The sequence below is a fragment of the Scyliorhinus canicula genome, chromosome 15, assembly GCF_902713615.1.
Source record: "Scyliorhinus canicula chromosome 15, sScyCan1.1, whole genome shotgun sequence".
Classification (NCBI taxonomy): Eukaryota; Metazoa; Chordata; class Chondrichthyes; order Carcharhiniformes; family Scyliorhinidae; genus Scyliorhinus; species Scyliorhinus canicula.
In genome coordinates, this window is record NC_052160.1 from 126,934,359 (window position 1) to 126,946,649 (window position 12,291).

The 12,291-nt window shown below is 49.1% G+C and overlaps 1 protein-coding gene across 1 annotated transcript in view; it reads right to left on the minus strand.

Annotated features, from left to right (window-relative positions):
- LOC119978178 (transcription factor EB-like) overlaps positions 1 to 8,185 on the minus strand; it is a 44,848-nt gene extending 36,663 nt beyond the window's left edge. The window contains exons 1-3 of the mRNA XM_038819610.1: positions 8,153 to 8,185; positions 4,201 to 4,458; positions 3,432 to 3,527 (exon numbers count right to left, since the gene is read on the minus strand). Coding sequence (XP_038675538.1) covers positions 3,432 to 3,527; positions 4,201 to 4,458; positions 8,153 to 8,185 — 387 coding nt within the window. The remainder of the gene's footprint in view (positions 1 to 3,431; positions 3,528 to 4,200; positions 4,459 to 8,152) is intronic.
- Between the last annotated feature and the right edge of the window lie 4,106 nt (positions 8,186 to 12,291).

Consider the following 12,291-nt stretch of genomic DNA (forward strand, 5'->3'; position numbering starts at 1 on the left):
GCTGGTGAAACTGACGCGTATCGCGTCAGTCAGCTGCTAGCCCCTCCGGGAACGGAGAATAGCGGCCTTAAAGAAGGCCCCGACGCCGGAGTCATTAACACCGATTTTTCTCGCCGGAAACCCGCGTTACGACGGGCAACGGAGAATCCCGCCCCACATTTGTTTCTTTTATAAATCACTTTAATCTGGGCCCTCTCGCTCTTGATCCGTTTACCAGTGTGAGTAGTTTCTCCTGATCAACTCTGTCCAGCCTCCTCATGATTTTGAACACCTCTATCAGATTTCCTCTGAACCTTCTTCTCTCCAAGGAGAACAGTCCCAACCTCTCCAATCTATCTTCATAACTGAAGTTTCTCATCTCTGGAAGTATTCTTGTAAAACCTCTTCGACACCCTCTCCACTGTGTTCACATCCTTCCTATAGTGTGGCGCCCAGAACTGTACACAATACTCCAGCTGAGGTCTGACTAATATCTGGTATAAGTTCAGCATATCCTCTTTGCTCTTGTCCTCTATGTCACTATTAATAAAGCCCACAATGCTACATGCTTTAAAAAAAATTTTTAGAGTACCCAATTCATTTTTTCCAATTAAGGGACAATTTGGTGTGGCCAATCCACCTACCCTGCACATCTTTGCGTGGTGGGGGCGAAACCCACACAAACACCGGGAGAATCTGAAAACTCCACACGGACAGTGACCCAGAGCTGGGATCGAACCTGGGACCTCGGCGCTGTGAGGCCGCAGTGCTAACCCACTGCGCCACCGTGCCGCCCTGCTGCATGCTTTGTTAACTGCTCTCTCCATCTGAACTGCCACATTTAATGATTGTGCACAAATACACCCAGGTCCCTCAGCTCCTGCACCCACTTTAGGAATTTTACCCCATATTTTATATTATCTCTCCATGTTCTTCTTACCAAAATGCATCACCTCACACTTTTCCGCATTGAACTTCATCTGCTGCCTATCTGCCCACTCCACCGACTTGTCTATGTTGAAGTTGTAAGCTGTCCTCCTCCCAGTTTTCAATGCTTCCAAGTTTCCTATCATCTGCAAACGTTGAAATTGTACCCTGCACACCAGGATCTCGATCATTGATATATATCAGGAAAAACAAGGATCAAAATGGCTACCCTTGGGGAACAGCACTACAAACCGTCCTCCAGCCGAAATAATGTCCACTGACTCTTTGCTTCCTATTATTCAGCCAATTTTGTATCCAGGTTGCTACTGTCCCTTTTACTCCATGAAGCAAATGTGATGCGAGTAAAAACTTTTTCACACAGCGAGTGGTTTGGGTCTGGAATCCACTGCCTGGAAGTGTGGCAGAGACAGGTTCAATCGAGGCATTCAAGAGGGCATTAAATGATTATTTGAATAGGAAACAATGTGAAGGGGTGCAGGGAAAAGGCAGAGGAATGGCACTAAGCCAGGATGCTCGTTTGGAGAGCTGGTGCAAAAAACGATGGGCCAAATGGTCTCATTTTGCACTGTAACAATTCTGTGATGCTATAACTTTTCTCACAGGTCTGTTGTGTGGCACTGTATCAAATGCCTTCTGAAAGTCCATGTACACCACATCAACAGCATTACCCTTTCTGTTACTTCTAAATAAAACTCCAACAAATTACTTAAACATGATTTTCCCTTTCTCAATCCCTGCAATCTCTTCCTAATCAACCTACATTTTCCATGTGACTATTAATTCTATCCCTAATAATTGTTTCTAGAACTTCCCCACTACGGAAGTTAAACTGACTGCTTTGTAATTGCTGGGCTTTATCCTTACAACCTGTAAGCGCTGGTTTAGCACACTGGGCTAAATAGCTGGCTTTTAAAGCAGACCAAGGCAGGTCAGCAGCACGGTTCAATTCCCGTACCAGCCTCCCCGAACAGGCGCCGGAATGTGGCAACTAAGGGCTTTTCACTGTCATTTCATTTGAAGCCTACTTGTGACAATAAGCGATTTTCATTTCAACCTTCTTTGAACAAGGGTGCAATATTTGCAGTTCTCCAACTCTCTGGCACCTCTCCTGTGGGGGTTGTGCGGATCAGCCTGGCTCAACTCTCCCCACACTCCACTGTCCATGTGGAGTTTGCACATTCTCCCTATGTCTGCGTGGGTTTCACCTCACAACCCAAAGATGTGCAGGTTAGGTAGATTGGCTATATCTTTTTATTAAAACAGTAAAAAAATATATACAAGGCCAAACGGTACAAACACTAATTTTGTGTTGGAGAAACAGGGTACCCGCCCCTCAGTACCAACGTACGGGGAGGTGGGGGTGGGTACTCTGATATTGAAACAGTTCACAACACGTTTCTACAAAAAACAAATGGTACAAGAGCTAAACTTTGCGCTGGAGAGACCAGATACCCTCGCCTCTGTACCAACAGAAGGGAAAGGAAGGGGGTGGTGGGGAGGGAGGGGAAAGGAGTGTTGGTGAAGGGGGGGGGGGGGGGGGGGTCATATAGGGCACTGCCTGAACTATCTACGGAGGCAGAGAAACAAAATAACCTTCAATTATGATGTGCTAAATTGCCCCTTAATTGGAAAAAAAATAATTGGGTACTCTAAATTTATAAAGAAAAACTCTCCCCACACTGTCACCGATCCAGGGCCTATCTTCCTCAGAGTTCCAGCCCTGCCTGACAAGGCAGCATCCTGGAACTGATGGTGATGCCCCAGGGTCCCTCATTCCCCAGCCACAGCCCGCACGCTGCATTCTACAGACACTCAGACGGGATCGAAGACCAAGGTTCTTGCCAGGACCATTGGGCACCCGATCAGCTCAAACTCTCTCACCAAAATCGCACCAGGAGAATTTGTGCCCTTCTTTCCAAAACACCAGAGATCAAGCAATAAAACTTTGCACCTACTGCATCTGTCAGACTTCAAGATCTGTGTGACTGGCTCCTGATTGCCTCAATCATCGTATCTTGAAGCTGGAACCAGTTACAACCAGAGAGAGAATCAACCAATAAATAAGTCATATTCCAAAAAAAAACATCAATGAGAGATAAGGACAGCTATTAACCTCTACCTGACCTTTGGAGGTGCCCATTCACCAATCCTACGCTCCTCAGAGACATCATCATCTTCACTGGTTGGGCAATAAAACAGTGAAATGGAACAATCGCCTGCTTTAGAACCCATTCAAACCCTAATTTCTCGTAAAATCAACAAATTGAGCAGCGGAGATCGTGATTGATGATCCGTATGTTGTTAAAACAGCATTCATTAATGACAGGATAGGGAGCCTGGGGACGTGATTTAGCTAAAGATATTCCTCAACAGCATTCCTGCTCAGGAAATACACCTTATGGTCATTTCAGCAGCTGACACAGAGGATGATGTTTCAGCAAGTTGTTCCCAAGAGTTGTTCCCAATCTCATATCAAAGGATCTGTTAACATTCCAAGAACTTACAGTATTCGCTGTCTGTAGGGCAGGGTCAGTGTAGCAGAGGACATCATCGTTGTAGCTGGATTCGAGGCTAATAATATCATCAATTACATCGTCCATCTAGAAACAGAGAGGACAGTTAACTGGAGGGTAAATGCAAATGCAGCGTTTCCTGTCCCCACAATAACACACAAAGCCAACCCAAACAGCATGAACTGCGGTGTTTTTCAGAGAGGATTCTGACGTAGAGTCTTCAGTCATAATCCCACAGATGGTAGCTTCGCACCATTAGCTCCTCAGCTAATCGCAGTAACTGAGAGGATGCTCGGGGTGGGCAGCTCCTTCAAACGTTTGAACCTGGGTTCCTCACACTGAGCAGGACTACGATTCATGGCAGCATTTATACAGAGAGCAGTTAAGAGTCAGCCACATTGCTGTGGGTCTGGAGTCACATATAGGCCAGGCCAGGTAAGGATGGCCGATGTCCTTCCCTAAAGGACATTAGTGAGCCAGGCGGGTTTTTATGACAATCAGCACGGGTTTTCATTATCATCGAGTTAACTCAAGATGTCTATTGAATTAAAATTACACCATCTGCCATGGCGGGGTTTAAACCTGGGTCACCATGGCATCACCCAGGATCTCTGGATTATTCATCCAGTGACAATACTACTGTATGAGTGCAGTTTATGATGGGGAGGGATGCATTGACTGTGGGAAGAAGGGTCACAATCCATTTTCTCACTTGATTTCTTCTTCCTTGCCAACCCATCGGACGCAGCGTGGCCCATACCTCTTGTTCAGGATTCGAGCCAATGTTGAGCATGGCCATGGGGCTATTGGGTGCACTGTTTCCAGTAGAGCTGGATATCACATGGTCATTCCTTATGCCAGGCGAGACGGCGGACGGTTGCACAGAGTGGGAGTGTCCCATCGACAGGGGAAGTGCAGCAAACTTGTTGCCTAATGTGGTGGACAGATACTGCTTCACCTGCTGCCTCTGCGATTGCTGGATGTGGTATTTGGTGGGATTCTCCAGGTGAGTCTCGACCTGCGAGTAAAGGGAAAAGTATTTCTGTCAGTACGTTTCAATCTCAGTAACTGAGAGGATGCAAGGGCGGCACGGTGGCGCAGTGGTTAGCACTGCTGCCTCATGGTGCCGAGGTCCCAGGTTCGATCCTGGCCCCGAGTCAATATCCATGCGGAGTTTGCACATTCACCCCATGTCTGCACGGGTCTCACCCCCACAACCCAAAAAGACACACAGGATAGGTGGCCACGCTAAATTGCCCCTTAATAGGGGGGGAGGGGAAATTGGGTACTGTTTTTAAAAACGGAGAGGATGCTCTGAATAGACGGATTGCCCATTACCAGCTGCTTCAGTCATACACTTAGAAAGATCCAAGTGCTGAGAGTGGTGAATATCTGGGATCGAACTCCAGCACTGCAGCAGAGGAGAAATTACTCCTCACCGCACCCAATCCCCTCGGCCCCATGGTCCGTCCCCCGTCCCCCCCGCCCACCCCATCCTCCACCCCCCCCAACAACCCACTCGCCACAATGCCAGCCCGCCCTCCCCCATCCTCCAGCCCCCCCCAAACAACCCACCCACCACAATGCCATCCCCCCCCATCCTCCAGCCCCCCATAACCCACCCGCCACAATGCCAGCCTGCCCCCCCCACCCCCCCACACAATGCCAGCACCCCCCCCACCCCACACAATGCCAGCACCCCCCCACCCCCAATTTAAAGACATGGATTTTAAATCATTTCAGATTCTGGGACATGGTTCGAGTTGGACCAGGGATTCTCCGAGGGTGAACCAGCCCAGGGGTTCCTCACTATTCTCGATTCCTCCACACCATTCACCAGCTCAGATGACTCTCGACCAATGTAAGATGTGGGATTAGGTAGGGTGCTCTTTCCAAGGGCTGGTGCAGACACGATGGACCGAATGGACTCCTTCTGCACTGTAAATTCTATGATCTTCTCAAGACTAACAGACCATAAACCATAAAACACAAGTGATGTCTTGAACACATTCGGTGCACATTCTGTTAAATCATTGAATTTCCTGTTCACCGCTCCTTCCTTCAATACAGTGGGACAGTGCAGCATTCGCTCATTACTGATCCTCCGACTTTGCAGTGATCCGTCAATACTGACCCCTAGCAGTGCAGCGTTACCTCAGTGCTGACCCTCTGACAGTGCAGTACTCCTTCAGTACTGACCCTCTGACAGTGCAGCACTCCCTCAGTACTCACCCTCTGACAGTGCAGCACTCCCTCAGTTCTGACCCTCTGACAGTGCAGCACTTGCTCAGTACTGACCCTCTGACAGTGCAGTACTCCCTCAGTACTGACCCTCTGACAGTGCGGCAATACCTCAGTACTGACCCTCTGACAGTGCGGCACTCCCTCAGTACTGGCCCTCTGACAGTGCGGTACTCCCTCAGTACTGACCCTCTGACAGTGCGGCACTCCCTCAGTACTGACCCTCTGACAGTGCAGCACTCCCTCAGTACGGACCGTCTGACAGTGCAGCACTCCCTCAGTACTGACCCTCTGACAGTGCAGCACTCCCTCAGTACTGACCCTCTGACAGTGCAGCACTCCCTCAGTACTGACCCTCTGACAGTGCAGCACTTACTCAGTACTGACTCTGACAGTGCAGTACTCCCTCAGTACTGACGCTCTGACAATGTAGCACTCCCTCAGTACTGACCCTCTGACAGTGCAGTACTCCCTCAGTACTGACCCCCTGACAATGTAGCACTCCCTCAGTACTGAACCTCTGACAATGCAGCACTACCTCAGTACTGACCCTCTGACAGTGCAGCACTCCCTCAGTAGTGACCCTCTGACAGTGCGGCACTCCCTCAGTACTGACCCTCTGACAGTGAGGCACTCCCACAGTACTGACCCTCTGAATGTGCAGCACTCCCTCAGTACTGACCCCCTGACAATGTAGCACTCCCTCAGTACTGACCCTCTGACAGTGCAGTACTCCCTCAGTACTGACCCTCTGACAGTGCAGCCTTCCCTCAGTACTGACCCTCTGACAGTGCAGCAGTCCCTCAGTACTGACCCTCTGACAGTGCAGCACTCCCTCAGTACTGACCCTCTGACAGTGCAGCACTCCCTCAGTACTGACCCTCTGACAGTGCAGCACTCCCTCAGTACTGACCCTCTGACAGTGCAGCACTCCCTCAGTACTGACCCTCTGACAGTGCGGCACTCCCTCAGTACTGACCCTCTGACAGGGCAGCACTCCCTCAGTACTGACCCTCTGACAGGGCAGCACTCCCTCAGTACTGCAATGGGAATGCAGTAGTCTCAAACCCACACGCTTCTAACTGGAAGGAGTGAGTACTGTCACCACTGACAAGATGGTAGAAAATGAACGAGAAGAGGGTGAAAGGATAGGGGTGGAGGAAGGAAGGAGAGAAAGCTTCTTTACTGTTGCAGAAGCAAAATGAGCAGCATGACAGAGCTGGAGACTGTGCTTTGTTAGAAAGACAAGTTACTGCACAGTAAGGAATTCCAAACACAAACTTCCTTCATTGCATTCGACCAGCCCTTCCCCCAGTCATTTCTGTGGTCAGAAAAGTTCTTCATTTTATCATTAAATGTGACTCTCAGATTAAGGCATTAAGCCGAGCTTTGTCCTGTTTCGGGAACTCATGTCTTTCTCTTTCCCCTCCCACATCGACCTTTAACACAGCAAGCAGCCCTCTGAGTCAGTACTTCATATAAAACAAACTAAAGAGCAGGGAAAAAGCGCTCCTAGTCTTAATAAAACTGAATGCAGCCAGTACCTCCAATACAAGAAATGTTGCATCTAAACTTGGAGCCTCGGATTAAAACGCCCATTTTAAATATCACACTGATTCAGGAAGGCATGGTGCTCCTTTTGATAGAGAAAATACGTTTGTGACAGTGTAGAGGAGCTTTACTCTGTGTCTAACCCCGTGCTGTACCTGTCCTGGGAGTGTTTGATGGGGACAGTGTAGAGGGAGCTTTACTCTGTATCTGTATCTTGGGGCAGCAGGGTAGCATGGTGGTTAGCATAAATGCTTCACAGCTCCAGGGTCCCAGGTTCGATTCCCGGCTGGGTCACTGTCTGTGTGGAGTCTGCACGTCCTCCCCCTGTGTGCGTGGGTTTCCTCCGGGTGCTCCGGTTTCCTCCCACAGTCCAAAGACGTGCGGGTTAGGTGGATTGGCCATGCTAAATTGCCCGTAGTGTCCTAATAAAAGTAAGGTTGGGGGGGTGTTGGGTTACGGGTATAGGGTGGATACGTGGGTTTGAGTAGGGTGATCATAGCTCGGCACAACATTGAGGGCCGAAGGGCCTGTTCTGTGCTGTACTGTTCTATGTTCTAACCCCGTGCTGTACCTGTCCTGGGAGTGTTTGATGGGGACAGTGTAGAGGGAGCTTTACTCTGTATCTAACCCCGTGCTGTACCTGCCCTGGGAGTGTTGGATGGGGACAGTGTAGAGGGAGCTATACTCTGTATCTAACCCTGTGCTGAACCTACTCTGGGAGCGTTTATTGGGGACAGTTTAGAGTGAGAACTGAGGCAAATTAGGATGCTCAGGAAATTAGCATATGAATCGCTTTAAGAAACTGAAGATCAGAACCATTCAGTTCCCAGCACCTCCCGGACTTGGTAAAACACCTGGGCAATTTAACATCCCTCCACTTCCCAGGAACCCCTGATACAGAGTGGGATAAAATCACTCACTGACAGTCCTGTTTCCCCCAATATTTTGTTCATTCCTCGATCAGTGGAATACGATTTCCGGGATGATAGGAGAGAGGAGAATGGATCGTCGGAGCTGGAATTATAAACGGATCTAAAGTAATGACTCTGAGTTTCTGGATTGTTGCAAACAAATAGTAAGGGAACAGACTAAAATCTAAAGGCTAGCATTCCTGATACAAATCCTTGCTGTGGACTGGCCTGACCCTCGACACTACGTTTTCCATGTTATACTTCAGAGGGTCAGATCTGAGTGGGCAGCACGGTAGCATGGTGGTTAGCATAAATGCTTCACAGCTCCAGGGTCCCAGGTTCGATTCCCGGCTGGGTCACTGTCTGTGCGGTGTCTGCACGTCCTCCCCGTGTGTGCGTGGGTTTCCTCCGGGTGCTCCGGTTTCCTCCCACAGTCCAAAGATATGTGGGTTAGGTGGATTGGCCATGCTAAATTGCCCGTAGTGTCCTAATAAAAGTAAGGTTAGGGGGGGGGGTGTTTGTTGGGTTACGGGTATAGGGTGGATACGTGGGTTTGAGTAGGGTGATCATTGCTCGGCACAACATCGAGGGCCGAAGGGCCTGTTCTGTGCTGTACTGTTCTATGTTCTATGTTCTATCTCACTGGGCTGACTGCTGAGGCTGTGACACTTGCTCAGAAAACACCTCAAAACACAAATCCCATTTTCTTTCATCCCCTTTCAGTGTTAAACATTTACAGTTTGTCTCGGAACTGCCGCCACTTGGCGAGACTGTGCTCTTTTCCAAATCTTTATCCCCTCGACAACCCAGGCCGACACCTCTGTGACCGAGTGAGAGCTGATGGGCAGCACGGCGGCACAGTTTTAAGGACCCTTCCTGTTGATTCCCTTTCTTTATTTTTGCTGTCATTATTTTGATCCATGGATGCTTAAACCTATATCTTCAAGTTGAGCAGGGGAAATGAGGAACTTGAAAATTACAACATAGTAGACTGTGCTAGCTTTGGACAGCAAAACTCAGCCTTTCAGCACCCGAGAGATGGGGTGGGATTCGCTTCGATTGTTGGCTGATGGATAATAAATTGGCCAAAAGGCTGTCCCCTGCCTGGTAACATGTGATGATTAGCTACTACCCTAGAGAGGGGAGGACTTCCAAAAACCTAAGAAAAGCAGAGTTGGAGAACAGATGCTGAGAGACAAGGGGCACGATTCTCCGAGCCCCGCAACGGGCCGGAGAATCGGCGCAACCGCGCCACGACGCCGGCGCACGATTCTGCGAGGTGCGGAGAATCGGTGGCATTTGCGCCGTCGCATTTGGCACGGCGCCGGTCACAGGCTGCTGGAATTGGCAGGGCCGCCGATTCTCTGGCCCGGATGGGCAGAGTGGCCACGTGGAAAAAGCAGAGTCCCGCCGGCGCCGTTCACCCCTGGTCGCTGCCGGCGGGAACTCTGTGCATAGGGTCGGGGGGGGGGTGGCCTGTGGGGCGGGGAAAAAGCTCCTTCACCGTCGGGGCCTCCAGTGGGGTCAGGCCCACGATCGGGGACCCCCACGCCATGTTGCATAGGGGCCGGCGCGCTGAAGAAGTCCCCCGCGCATGCGCGGGTTGGCGCGGCGCCCATTTGGCACCGGGAAGGGAGGCTGGAGCGGCATGAACCGCTCCAGCGCCATGCTGGCCCCCTGTGGGGGTCAGAATCGGTCATCCCTGCGCCCGTTTCGCGCCGTCGTGAAATACACGCCGTTCATGACGGCGCGGACACTTAGTCCCGTGATCGGAGAATCGCCCCCAAGGTCTCTGTGTGTGTATAGCGGGTGGGATAAGTTTAAGTGGGGGATTAGCGATTGGTTAATAGTCAACCTGTTGTATTTGCTGCATATTTAATTATAATTATATTTAATTATAGTTATTGTTATTATTAAACTAAATTGTGTTTAAATTTACAAACCTAGTGACTGTAGTTATTAGGAAGCTAAGGGCCAAATACTTTGGGTGCTTTTCCAAGAAATATTTATTCATTTCAATTATGTTGTGGCTCCGAGTCAAGTAAGGCTGGAATTGATTACGCACCAGCCCAGGGGGTCGTAACACGGTGGTTAGTGTAACAATATGTGTATTGTAAGGAATACAAAGGGTCAACAATAAGAAAATATTACTTCTCACCACCAGATGGAGATAAGGAGCAGTCGTATAAATATCATGTGACTCCTGGGATTCTGGGAGAAGGTGGTTAGGCGTGAGATAGATTAGTTACATAGCAGAGTTCTGTTGTAAGAGGTATCGTATTGTTTTATTTAATAACCATTTAGAATCTATAATTTAGTAGGGTACATAAATCAGCTTTGTTCAATAACTCAGCTTGATATCCTTTGTTACAGTATGTTCTCAAGACATCATGATAAACGCAACAGAGAACATCACAGTTAGCACTACTGCCTCACAGAGCCATGGACACGGGTTTGATTCCGGCCATGGGTGACTGCTGTGGAGTCTGCATATTCTCCCTGTGTTGCCTGGGTTTCCTCCAGGTACACCGGTTTCCTCCCACAGTCTAAAGGTGTGCAGGTTATGTGGATTGGCCATGATTAATTGTTCTTTAATGTCCAAAGATGTGTGGGTTAGGTGGGGTTGGCCTAGTTAGGGTCAGTGTAGACCCGATGGCCAAATGGCCTCCTTCTGCACTGTAGGGATTGCATGAAAGTCCCTGAAATTTCAGCGGTGCTGACTATTACACCCACATGTGGAACTGAGAGATAGTCCTGGTTTATAAGGTGAATGTTAAGAATCCCACGCAATCATTTGGAGATAAGCACCAAGTTTGTTCTCCCAAATTCCTGGTCTAATTCTGGCCCCCGAAACAAGGCCAAAGTAAAACACATTCTCCACACGGCTGTTCGTGGACTCTTGCTGCACGCTGCTGTGTTTGCCAACACAGCAACAGTGATGGTATTTCAGAGCAAGCGATAGGTGTGGAATGATTTTGTGATGTTTCTGCAAGACACAATAAGGAGTGTCCCTTTAAGAAAGGTTTTTGTCTTATCACATGGCTTCAGTGATGTCATTGTGCAGGTGGAGCTGGGCTGTGGCTCTGTAACTTTTTACTTTCGCTTTGAGATTGGACTGGTTTGAATTGCACAAGTTGAAAGAAGTGTCTCTCTATCTTAACTTTAAAAGCTGTTTCCAGACTGCTTGGTAACTTAATAGAGATCATTGTTTTCTGGAAGGAATGCCAACCTGCTGTTCGAAAAAGGGGACAGAGTATCAATAACAAGACTTATACCAGTGAGAATGCCATGCGCTGGGACGCACCTTTGAAAAGGGGTTTCTGGTTTTACTTGGATTTTGTTATTGAATTGGAACAGTTAAGGGGGAATTCATTAAGGGTTATACATAGATTACTGTAGCTGTGTGGGGTCTTTATATTTGTAGTTGATACAAATTCTTACTCTGTATATTTAAACAAATGGTAACTAAATTGGTAGAATAAAGCATGCTTTTTGATTAAGAAGTCTGTTGACTAGCATTTGAAAGGCAGGCTCTTGTCCTCATCCCAGTCAAATTACATAAAAAGTTATAGGCCAGGTGAACTCCAGAATATACTTTGTAGTTTTCTAAACCCTGGACCCCAAATTTATTGGTAAATCGTTCTCAAAGCAATATCAATGAGGGTGGGGGAGGGAGGTGAGACGTAGCAGGAGGAGGCAGGGATGGAGCAGGAGGGAGTGAGATATGGAAGAGAGGGAAATGAGGGTGGAGGGAGAGAAGATGAGGGAGACAGAAAGGGGGAGGGGGAATGAGGACGTGAGTCAGGAGGGAAGGAAGGGAGGGAGGGAAGGAAGGGAGGGGGGAAGGAAGGGAGGGGGAAAGGAAGGGAGGGGGAAAGGAAGGGAGGGGGAAAGGAAGGGAGGGGGAAAGGAAGGGAGGGGGAAAGGAAGGGAGGGGGAAAGGAAGGGAGGGGGAAAGGAAGGGAGGGGGGAAGGAAGGGAGGGGGGAAGGAAGGGAGGGGGGAAGGAAGGAGGGGGGAAGGAAGGGAGGGGGGAAGGAAGGGAGGGGGGAAGGAAGGGAGGGGGAAGGAAGGAAGGAAGGGGGAAGGAAGGGAGGGGGGAAGGAAGGGGCTAGGAAATTAATTAGGGAGTAGGAAGTGAGAGAAGGG